The sequence below is a fragment of the Tupaia chinensis genome, unplaced genomic scaffold (assembly GCF_000334495.1).
Source record: "Tupaia chinensis unplaced genomic scaffold, TupChi_1.0 Scaffold141530_1, whole genome shotgun sequence".
In the NCBI taxonomy this organism is placed as follows: domain Eukaryota; kingdom Metazoa; phylum Chordata; class Mammalia; order Scandentia; family Tupaiidae; genus Tupaia; species Tupaia belangeri.
In genome coordinates, this window is record NW_006201391.1 from 1653018 (window position 1) to 1665289 (window position 12272).

General features: G+C 51.1%; 1 protein-coding gene across 3 annotated transcripts in view; it reads left to right on the top strand.

Annotated features, from left to right (window-relative positions):
• Positions 1-12272, top strand: part of ERC1 (ELKS/RAB6-interacting/CAST family member 1) — a 501445-nt gene that overhangs the window by 437293 nt on the left and 51880 nt on the right. For all 3 annotated transcript variants that reach the window (XM_027766230.1, XM_027766231.1, XM_027766232.1), the window contains one exon: positions 6545-6733. In XM_027766230.1, the coding sequence (XP_027622031.1) occupies positions 6545-6733 (189 nt within the window). The remainder of the gene's footprint in view (positions 1-6544; positions 6734-12272) is intronic.

The window sequence follows — 12272 nt, forward strand, 5'->3', positions numbered from 1 at the left end:
GAAAGCCCACCCTCCAGTCTGGGACTCACTGCACAGCCATGTAGGCTCCAGCTGCCTTAGCCGCCACGCCTCCAGCCGGCCCCTGCATGTTTTAATGACGTATACCAGCACATGGATTACACTAGTCGTGATTGGTTTTAAATGTTAGAGTACACAGTGCGTGTGAGAAAGAGCAGAGGAGAGGAGCACCCCACACACTCCGCAGGGCTGGGTCCTGCCACATGTCCCTTTCCTCCAGTTTTCTAACCCAGGATCCTGGGCGTGCTTACATGTGCCTAGTGTGTTTTTCAAGCTCCAGGCTGGTACTCAAATCCTGGCTGCCCGTGTGGGATCTAGCTGCTTCTCACAGGCCTCACTGCTGTGCCACAGGGCCAGGCCCTGTCTTTGTAAAAGAACTCTGTTCTTTCTTAAAATAGCTACATTGAAGTAAGAATATAACGCATAACTTCAGACCTTTGGGAAGAGGCTTAGCACACTATTCTTTCATCTTCCTGACCCCGAAATACATTACTGACTGAGAAAATAAACTTAGTTGTGCAGAAAAAAGGGAAAAAAGAAAATCTTGATTCATGAAATTTATTCCCTTGCCTTCTGTTTTGCTTTTCAGAGTTTAGTTCTCTGCTTCAACCCCTAGACAAGAATGCCATTAAAACAGTAATGTTACTGGGAAGTTAATCTGTTAGTTATTTTGGGACTTTCTTTTTAAAAACATTGTTGTTTCATGCCAGTGGGTGTGTACATATACATGATAGCGAGAAGGAGCCCCTGGTGGGGCCTGGTCATGCTGCAGTCCTCCTTTCTCCAATTCTCTGTCCCATCAGGACCCTGGGCGTGTATGTGCGTGCACACCCCCTTTGTTTTTCAAACTGCTGGGCCGAGGACTAGAACCTTGGTCAGCTGTGTGGGATCTGGCTTCCTCGGGGTAGCTCTTAGCACTGCACACTATCGGGCCAGCCCATGCTGGGACTCTCAATGGGTTCTACATTGAGACAGCGGTCTAGTGGTAGCCCAGTGAGAAACCAGACCACCACTAATGTTCGTTCAGTCCCTGCAGGGACGGCTGAGCCTGCCTCTGGAGACTTTAGGAGGTAAAGAGAAGAAAAAGAGATTTCTTAATCAGCGCAGGGCTGTGAGCTAGCTACAGAAGAATCATGGGGAATGTAAAAGTAACTCCCACGGAACACAGTCAGCAGTCAGTACATGTTAACTTTTTAAAAACTGGTTTCTTGGACCAGCAGCTACCATGGTGGTTAAGGTTCTGGATCCCACATGGCTGACTATGTGGTTTGACCAGCAGTTGGCATAATGGCTATGTCGCTGGACTCCCATGTAGTCGATCACGGTTCGAGTCCTGGACCTGGTGGCTTAAATTCACGCTGGGCATGTATACATGCATGTGTGCCCAAGATCCCGAGAGGAAAATGGAGAAGAAGGGATTGCGATGCAGCCATCCCCCCCGGGGGGTGACTTATCACTTTCTGTCTCTCTGTCTCTCTCTGTCTTTCTGGCACATGCATGCGCCCTATAGCAAAACCCTCCAAAAAATAAAAGAAAACAAAATGGTTTGAGTGGTTAGAGTCCCGTACCCATTGGCTTAAAAATTGCAGCATGCATGTGTGCGTGTGTGTGCCCAAAATCTCAAGAGGAGACAGGAAGAGAAGGGATTGCAGCATGGCCATCCACCTTGGGTGGTGGTGAAGGGGGGAGGGGTGGTTCTCAGCTTCTCTGTCTCTCTGTCTCTCTCTCTCTCTCTGGTGAGCATATGCACCCTACAGCAAAAACTAAAATTAATTAATTAAAATAAATAAATATCTTCTTTAGGTCTGGCATACTGAACTGTAGTTCTAGTAGCCACATGGTCATCCACAGGTTCAAATCCTCTGGTTGGCCTGAAAACATTCCAGGCATGTAGGTGCTCAAAATTTTGAGGAGCCTGGAGGCCTGGGGAAAGCGAGTCACAGCGTCAGGACCCTGCCAAGGGTCCCTCCTCTTTTCCTCTCTTTCATGCACACTCAAATTTTTTTAAGGACGTCTTCCATACCACAGAATATTAGTCTCTCTCTCCAGTGTCCATACCTGTCCACCTCGTCTTTATCATGTGCGCGTGCCGTATTTCTCAAGATGGGTTCCTGAAATGTGCCACGACCAGCCTTGAGTGTCTCTGGCAAGGGGTGCGTGGAGTGGGAATGCAGGCTGCCCAGCTGCTGCTGCTGGGCCTACGGCGCTGGTCCGTCCTGGGGCTGGAAGGCCAGGTGTGGGGAAGCTGTCTGCGCTCACAGGTCGGGGAGCTGTAGAAGTGGGACGCTGGGATCTTGGGTTACTTCTCTCGAACTGTGCAGGAGCCACTCCTCTTTCTTCTCGGAGAGCGTTAGTCCTCCAACCTCTCGTAAGTGGATACGAGGTTAAAGTGAACCCCACCATTTGCCCTCAACTGCCGGCCTCTGAGACGAACCAGATAATCTAGTACAAAAATAAGTAAATCCTCTCAGTACTTCAAACCAAGAATTTCTCGTCCCTTTTTAATGTTTTTCCTTAACAGTTTGGCAAGTGTAGGTATGGGGAAATAATGAACATTTGACATCATGTATGGTACAAGGAAAGGTTATCTTTTCTTTTCTTTTTTTGGGGAGAGGTTTTTGCTACAGGGCACGTACGTGTGACAGACAGACAGAGAGACAGAGAGACATGAAAGTGAGAAATCACCCCCCCGGGGGGGAGGGGAATGGCCAGGCCACAATCCCTTCTCCTCCATTCACCTCTCGGGATCTTGGGCACGCACGCACATGCACCTGGCGTGAGTTTAAGCCACCAGGTCCAGGACTCGAACCACGGTTGACTACATGGGAGTCCAGTGACATAGCTGTTACGCCAACTGCTACTCCCAAGAAAAGATTGTTTTAACAAATTCTTTTTTTTTAATAACTCCCCCATCCCCCAGGTGGGGGCGTGGCTTAGTTCTGCACAGCTTTACAAGCAATCTGGCCTCACCGTGTCCTGCTCACGTCTGTGGGGCTTCTCGCCTGCATGCAGAGGTCATATCTGGACGGAGGACATAACTTGGGGGTCCTATAAAGCAGCCTCTTTCTGCTTGGCCAATGTCTCTCTTCCCTCTTGAGATTAGACAGCGACAGTTCTACCTTGTGGGAAACTGAATTTCTGTCCTAAGTGGTCTGCTCAGATTAGGACGAGGAGGAGATAAGGGCCTGTTCCCACATGGTTGACATGGGTCATTTGCTCCAGAAAGACCAAAGTACATTTTGTATGGATAGGCTGAGGGGCCGTACTGGTTGGGCAGTTCCAAATGCCTTCACACAGTAGGCTGTTTTTTATTTTTTAAAGGCCTTTACTTGTGACAAGGGAAGGAAGTACCACTCTATCAGTCATTGCATAGAATGAGTTTTTATTCTGGGGAGAAAATGCAAACGTCCTTTATTCTTTAAGCTCATGGTTGCACGTTGAAAATTGTTAAATGCTACAGAAGTGTGCACGAAGACCGTCAGGTTGTCCCTTTACTCAGTCTGTCAGCAGGAGACACATTTAAATCAGATTGAAATTGAGATTAAGAACAAGGACTCGAAAGAATCTGCACCTCCCGTTGCTTCCTTGAGACACTGGTCCCTCTGTACTAGCCGTGTTGGTTTGTCCACGGTAGAGAATTCTAGAGCAGAAGTGGCACCATGCGCCTGCTGACTGGGGTCTCCTGTAGAGTCCTAAGGCTTCCCACACAGCACTTCGCCGGCTAAGCTCTAGCCTCATATGGAAGTGTGTGTATGGTCTGTGGCCTCGTGGTTAAGGCTCCACATTCTGACCGTGGTTGGAATTCCAGCCCCAGGAGCTCGGAATGCTGAGTGCATGCTGTTCCTGCCTGGAGTCCTGAGAGACTGGAGGAGGCATCACCGTGCCCACCAGGTGCTCTCCTCGCTCCCTCTGCTCCTCTCTGCAAGCGCATATGCCCTCTGGCAGCTAGAAATAAGTAAGTAAAAAGAATCAGCATCAGTTGGCTCACCTCCTCTGTTTTGTCTAGGCAGTCTGGCTTCTATACTCTCCTGTACTGGGTAGGCTAAGCTCTTGTTCTCTCTCCATGAGGCTCCAGTTGTTTTGGCCACTAAGCCTCGGCTCTTCCCTCTCAATTATTTCATGGAAATGGTATTAGAAACAAAGGAGGGCCAGCACGTTGCATTGTTGTTAAAGCACTGGAGTCCCACATGGCCAACTGCAGTTCAGGTCCTGGACCTGGGTGCTTGAAAATCGTGCCAGACACATGTGCGTGTGTACCCAAAAACCCCAGGAAGAGAATGGAGAAGGGACTGTGGCATGGCCATCCCCTGGGGCCGGGGGGTGATTTCTCACTTTCCCTCTCACTGTCTGTCTGTCTCTGGTGAGTGCATGCACCCTATGGCAAAAACCATATTAAAAAAAAAAAGAAAGAAAGAAAAGAAAAAGAAACCAAGGAAATGTGCTGTGTTTATTATATAACCATTAAGAAGCATATTTTCCAGTAATATGTAATGTCATGAACAATACTCACAATGTAATGTTACATAGTGTATCAAGCCAAACATGACGTATGATACTTTTTAAAATTGATGTAAGTTTATAAAAACACTTGAAAGAACATTGGAACCAGCAGATGGCATAATGGTTACATTGCTAAGCTCCCATATAGTCAAATGTGGTTCAAGTCCTGGACCCAGTGGCTTAAAACTCACATCATGTGCAAAAGTATGTGTGCCCAAGATCCCGAGAGGAGAATGGAGGAGAAGGGATTGCAGCGTGGCCATCCCCCCTGGGGGTGATTTCTCACTTTCTGTCTCTGTCTCTCCAGCAAGCACATGTGGCCTATAGTAAAAATCTCTCTTAAAAAAAGAAAGACCTGGAAGAAAGTCATCCAAATGTTATAAATGATTACACCTTTACATTTTTTTATTTGCTAGTGGGCACAGGCACTCACTGGAGAGAGACAGAGCAGGAAAGCACCCCTCGGAGCACTGCACACTGCACCTCTCCCCGCCTCTCCCTGCTTCGGGTTTTGAGCGTGCACACACACGCCCGTGGCACATGTATCAAGCTCCAGGTCTAAGACTCTCACCACATGGTCACTTCTGGGGTCCAGTTTGTTTATTTGTCCATGAGAGAGAGACAGAGACAGAGACAGAACAGGAGGGAGATAGGCATCCCCCGCAGTCTTCACGCCAGCCTGGGTCACAAGCACGCATACGCAGCAGCACGTCTGGGGAGACCTCAGGACAGGAACCCAGGACCTGCCCGTGTGGCCTCAGCCTCTCAGAGCACTGCGTTAGCACTGCGCCACCATGGCTGGCCAAGTGCTTACTTCCTCACGGGACACCCACGTGCAGTTTCATTATTTCCTTCATACGTGTTCCCCTCAAAATTTGTGTGTGTGTGTATAATGTTCATAAGAAAAAATATGAAACTCCATTTAAAAAGAAAAAACTAAACAAAATGAAGGCATTTGGCAGGAGAAGCCGTTGGGGGCCCATGGGGAAATCAGCTTCACTGCCAAAGTAGCAGGCGTCCTGGGCCAGAGGGTCCTGCTGATGGGAACGCCAGCCCGTGTCCTCGGCAGGTGCAGGCTCTGCCTGCCGAGCCCTGGGAGCGCTCCGAGCCCCCAGCCCCTAGTCGTGCGCTGCGGCTCTCCCAGCTGCTGCGTGAGTGGGTGTGCAGTCCCACCTGAGCGTCTGCGGAGCGAGATCAGGCCCGACTCTCTTCCTAGGCACCCTAGGCTCGGCCTGACTACCGCATGCCTGGCCAGAGCATTGTCGTAAGAACTGTCACACGAAATCCTGGGGCAGAAGTCAGAAGTCATGGGTCGTTTGGTGTGCTTCCAGTGGGTGCCAGAGGAGTGGCTGTTCACCTCGGGGCAAGGGCAAGGGGAAGCGTCGAGGTCTGTCAACGAGAGGAACACAGAAATAGAGCAGCGGCTGGGGGTCTGCAGTCCTGGCTTCAGCCAGGTGTCTGGTGTTAGAGCAGGACTCACCCCTGGTGTTGAAACAGATCAGAAGCCCTGCAGGATGAAGGAGCGGCGTCCAAAGCAGGGCAGGCAGACCTTGTAGCCGCCCTCCTCACGTCTCTCCACCAAGAAAGCACACACCTCCCGAGCCCAGGTTTTCCTCCCAATCCAGGGGGTGGAGGAGCACAGCAAGGATGGCGCCCCGGCTTCCAGACGAGCAGTCCTCGCCAGCAGCATCTTACAGTCACTCACAGATGAGTGGAAGGGTAAACCGTGAGGTGACAGGCGTCTGCCTGTATCAGGACTTGTACCCATGTAGAGGCCAGTCAGTCCTGGCTGATCCCTGCCGGTCCAGAGCTCTGAGTCCAGGTGGAAGTGCTGGCCGGCACTCCTGCCACCTTGGGTGGTGCCGAGTGTGACCATGCAAACACGCGGCAGTAGGCGGTCCCTGTCTCAGCGCTGACATGGCCATGGAGACGCAGAGACTAGCAAGGCTGTGTGTAGTCGGTGCTTTGTGGCCTGGGGGGCATTTCGGGTCGACATTGACTTTCTTCTTTTCTTTTCCCATCTCAGATCATCCAGCCCCTCTTAGAACTTGACCAAAACAGAAGCAAATTGAAGTTGTATATTGGACACCTGACAGCCCTGTGTCATGACCGAGACCCCCGGATTCTTCGCGGGCTCACCCCACCAGCTTCCTACAACCTGGGTGATGGCCAGACAGCTTGGGAGGATGAGCTGCAGAAGATGACCCGGGAACAGGCGAGTGTCCCACCTGAGCGTTGCCAGGTCCCCCCGTGCCCACCTGCTGTTTGTGCTGATGTCGAGGGAGTTACCTGGGGCGTTCAGTTTTGAGGGTCAGGTGGGAGGCATATTTTTATTTATTTATTTATTTATTTATTTTTAATTAACATTTATATTTATTGTGTATAATATGTAGTTTTAAAATATATATTGGGGGACCAGCAGTTAGCGTAATGGCTATGACGCTGGACTCCCATGTAGTCAACCATGGTTCGAGTCCCAGACCCAGTGGCTTAAACTCACGCCGGGCACGTGTGCGTGCATGCCCAAGATCCCACAAGGAGAATGGAGGAGAAGGGATTGCGGCATGGCCGTCCCCCCTGGGGGGTGATTTCTCACTTTCTGTCTCTCTGGCGAGCTCATGCGCCCTATAGGAAAAAAACTCGCCCCCCCCAAAAAAAAAAATATATATATATATATTTGTCGGGACCAGTAGATGGTATAAGGGTTGTGTTACTGGACTCCGATGTAGTAACCGCTGTTAGAGTCCTGGAACTGGTGGCTTAGAATCATGCCAGGTGTGTGTGCATGTGTGCCTAAGATCCCAAGAAAAGAAGGGATTGTGGCATGGCCATCTCCCCGGGGGGTGATTTCTCGCTTTCTGTCTCTCTATCTCTTTCTGTGTTTCTGGCAAGCACACGTGCCCTATAGCAAAAACCTCTCAAAGAAAAGAAAAGAATAGAAACTAAAATATGTCTATGGGGCCAACAGGTGGTGTGGGTAGTTAAGGCACCAGACCAGACTCCCACATGGTCAACCATAGTTCAAGTCCCAGACCTGGCAGCTTGTTCTCTTTTTCCTTCTCTCTCTGATGAGTGCACATACCTTGTAGCAAACTTAAAAATAATTACAATAATAATTAAAATTAAATTTTTTTATTAAAATAAGCAACCAGTAGATGATGTAGTGGTTATGTTGCTGGACTCTCATATGGTCAACTGCGGCTCGAATCCCTGATCCAGCAGCTTAAAACTCACGCCAGGCACATGTGCGTGCATGCCCAAAATCCCGAGAGGAGAATGGAGGAGGGATTGTAATGTGTCCATTCCCCCGGCTCACTTTCTGTCTCTCAGTCTCTCCGGGGGGCGCACATGTCCTACAGCAAAAATTTCTCTTAAAAATGTTTTTAATTTTAATTTTTAAAAAATGTATGCATTGTGGAATGGCCAAATTCAGCAAATTAACACAGGTACACCTCAAGTACTTCCATTTTTGTGGTGAGGACACTTCAAAGCCCTCCGCAGTTCTCACAAACACAGAACTTGGTGGTTAGCGACAGTCAGCATGGCGTACAACCTTGCATTTACTTGTTCTATCTCACTGAAATTTGTTCTCTTCTTACCAGCATTGCCCCAGCCTCACTGTCTCCCCACCTCCACCCAGCCTCTGGTAACCACCATTTCCCTCTGAAGTTCAAGACTCTTAGCACTGAGTAGTCTTCTGCAGGTGCTGAAATGTCCGGTTCTCCCCAGCCTGACTTGCTCAAGCATCGGAGAGGCTGATTTAGAAGGACAGGCTGCCAACATGCACGGGCTGTCCCGTCGAAGTGAGGGCCGCGGGAGGGAAGTTGGAGTTAGGGGTGTTTGGATAAGGGACTTTTGACAACTGAGTAGCCTGTATTTTGAGTTGTCTCCAGGAAACCATAGGTTGCAACACGCTTTTGTTTCGAAGTCAATCTGGACTGTTATAACAAAAACAAAGTACCCTAGACTGGCTGCGTGTAACGACAGGAATGTATTTCTCAGCATTCTGGAGGTGGGACGTTCAAGACCAAGGTGTCAGCGTGGTTTTGGAAAGGGCCCTCTTGCAGATTGCAGGCTGTCGACCTTCTGATCTGCTTACCTCCAAAGGCCCCTCCTCCTACCAGGCCCTGGGAGCGAGGACCTCCGCAGGGAAGGCAGGGACCCAGCCTGTGCTGCTGGCCATGTGCCACTGCCCATGAGAAGCGGCAGTTCCCTTCTGCATGTGTTGTGATCTGTAGTCAGTAAAGAGATGACAGGCCATCCCGGAGACACAGTCATGAGTAAGAGACAGAGGGCCGGCAGGTGGCATGTCATGGCACTGCACTCCCACGTGGCTGAGCCAGTGGCCTGAAATACGCTGGGCGCATGTGTGTGCATGCCCAAGATCCCAGGAGGAGAATGGAGGAGCCGGGCCATCCCCCAAGGGGATCATTTCTCACTTTCTCTCCATCCCTCTCTGTCTCTCCAGCGAGTGCATGCGCCCGACAGCAAAAATGTCTAAAAAGGAAAAGAAAGAACCAAAGAGACAGCAGGGTGAGGATAGGGGTGGAGAGCAGACATGGGAAGTGAAGGAAAAAACAACTGGATGAATACCGAGGAACAGAAAGATGGGCGTTTCGAATGTAAACTCAGAGCTCCCTTGGCTCCGTTTACAGGCAGCTGACCCCGCAGCCCGTGTAGTCCAGCTGCCAGCCAGGAGACAGGAAATGCACAGGTGTTGCGACCTTACCACAGCTCATCAGATTTTTTAAAAACTTGCTTATTCTATGGAAGAGAATAAAAGACAGGCACCCCTAACAGGATCCTCACACTGCAATCGCCCCGTCTCAGCTGGCCCAGCTCACGTGCACCCTGGGTGTGCGCAGGGAGGTCTCAGGAAGTGAACCCAGAACCCCTCCCATGTGTTGCCCTGTGCCACCACCTGGCCCTTACCCAGCATTTTCACGCTGTCTTAGAGTACGTTGCTACAACAGAGTATTCGTGACTGAGGGATTTATAAAGGAAAGAGGTTTATTTGGCTCATGGTTCTGGTGGCTGGGAAGTCCCAGGCATGGGGCCAGCGTCTGGTGCTGTCACAACATGGCTGAAAGAAGTAGTAAGTGGTCACGTGCAAACAAAGAGTGCTACAGGCACCACCTTGCATGTCTGTCTGTCTGTCTGTATTTATTCTAGGGCTTTTGTCATACAGTGTGTGTCCTCAGAGAAGGGGGAGAATGACAAATCACTGCCCAGGAGGCTGGCCACACCACAGTCCCTTCTCCTCTGTTCTCCTTCTGGGATTTTGGGCACCCATGCACACACAGCCAGCACAGCTTTTATGCCTCCAGGTCTGGGACTCAATCCGTAGTCTGCCACGTGAGAGTCCAGCACCTTAACCACCATGCTACCTCCTCACCCTCCAACTTGCTTTTATAACAGCCTGCCTTGTTGGGAACAGATGAGGAGAGTTTACTCCATCGCACGCCCCCCAGCACCTCCCACTAGTCACCCACACACACTGCGCTGCTGGGTGTCAGGTGACGGCAGAGGTTTTGGCAGGACCCCAGCACTTGGCCCAGAAGCTATGCACTGTTCTCAGCTAGCTACTTCTGTCTGCTCAGCATCACCCACAGTGTGCTAAACACAGGCCTTCCTGTGGTGTGGAGGTGAGGATGGCCGGCACCCCACAGATACAAACCCGAAAGCCTTAAATCTACCTGCTGGGGCTAGCGGATGTGGTGAAGACTCCCACATGTCCGAGCCTGGTTCGGTTCGAGTCCCAGACCTGGTGGCCCGCTTTCTCTCTCCCTCTCTGTCTCTCTCCAGCAAGCGCACATGCCCTACAGCAAACTTAAAAAAATAAATAAATAAAGTTCCTCAAAGCTCTTTTTGATTCTAATAACCATGTAGTAAAAATGCACTAAGCCAGCCAGGTGATCCAGCAGTAACTCAGTGCTCCCTGGTGGTGAGGCCATGGGGGCGCCTGGGTTCACACCCCAAGGTCTCCCTATGTACAGCCGAGGTGTGGGCAGCGCCCGTGACCCTGGCCAGCTGCGGGGAGGGACACGATGTGAAGACACTGTCAGGAATGTCTCTCTCCCTCTCTCCCTCTCCCTCTCTCGCTCTCTCATGGAGTAAAATACACTTTGTTTTTAATTGCCAGAGAGAGAGAGATGGGGAGAGGAAGAAAGCACCCTCCCATGGAGCATGGTCACATGGCTGTACCTTCTCTTCCATGTCTGCACTGTCAGGGCTCCGGGCTTACACATACAAGTGCCCGGTGTGCTTGCCGAGCTCTGGGGCCAGGGTTCTACTCATGTCAGCCTTGTGAGATCCAGCCCACCCTAACCAGTAGGTATGGAGCTGGCCTTGCGAATAAACTGCATGTGAAAATACAGCTGGCAGGGAGGGCGTGGCCAGTGGTGTGGTGATTAAGGTGCTGGGTCCCGCATGGCCTACTGCAGGGTTCGAGTTCCAGACCTGGTGGCTTGAAAAACGTCCTGGCTGCATGTGCATGTATGCCCCAAATCCTGAGGGGACAATGGAGAAGAGACGGCCACCCCCGCCAGGGGGTGCTTTCTCACTTTCTTTATCTCTCCCTGTCTCTTCCTGTCTCTCCCTGTCTCTCTCCATCCCTAGTGAGCACACACACCTCTAGCAAATTAAAAAAAAAAAAATAACTGAGAGCTCACTGGAAATATGACAGAGCTAGTTTATTTTAGAGACTTCTTTCTCAAAGATTTGCAGAAAAACAATGCTGCTTTTTTCTTTTTAATTTGCTAGAGGGTGGGAGAGAGAAGGCGATCGCTCCCATGAGGGATGGTCACATGGCAGTCCCTTCTCCATCTCTCCCTTCTTTAGGGATCTGGCACCCAGCATGTTTCTCAGGCTGCCGTGTCCAGGGCTCGAACTTTGCAGTCAGCCAAGTGGAATCCAGCTGCCTTCACCACCACACCGCCAGCTGGCCTGGAAAGGAGCGTTCCTTAAAGCTCTAACTCCGTGGCGTGCCGGTGTTTACTTGGCACTTACTTATTTCTCTGTAAAACAGCTTGTCTTTGAAATATGAAAAGGGTTTTCACTATATTTCACTATGGCTGGATGGACTTAACTCAGTCTTTGCGAGGGGAAAAAAACATCTTCAAGGTGAGACCGGGGCAGAAAACTAAGATCAACAACTTCAAACCAAGAATTTTCAGAACATTCTGAGTGAACCAGGAATGCCTGGAAGAGGGGTTTGGTCCTAGACCCTGCCATTACACAGGAGTGGGGTCGGGTGCTGCGCCCCAGTGGGACTGCTCCCCCATGTGGGCGCTTGGGGCGCGCTCGGCCTTGATCGAGCGGGCGCTTCAGGTCGGAGGTCGTGGTTTGAGGGGCGGGAACCTGTCTTCGGCACTCTTCCTGGGACCCCGTGGCCTCAGTCTTCTGTAAAGGAGCCGAGGGCCGTTACCACCTCCGTCTGTCCCCCGCCACAGCTGGGGGGAGTCGGGCAGCCAGGCTCTGCTGCCTCTCGCTGCACAGGAACCGAGGGCGTGAGGCAGGCAGAGTGACCGTGTCCTGTGCAGGCCTGACCTTGGCTTTGAAGGCCGAGGAGCAGCACGTGAGTCCTGCCAAGTCCACGTATCGGTTAACTCTGCGTGTGCTGCGTTGCGGTCCTGTGTCTCTGAGGGAGCCTTCTGCTCGGGCACTCCTGTCACTCACCTCTCCCCTCCGGGCACTCGCCGCCCCCGTGAGACGTGTGTACGAGCCTGTGCCTTTCAGCGCCGCCTCTCCTTCGA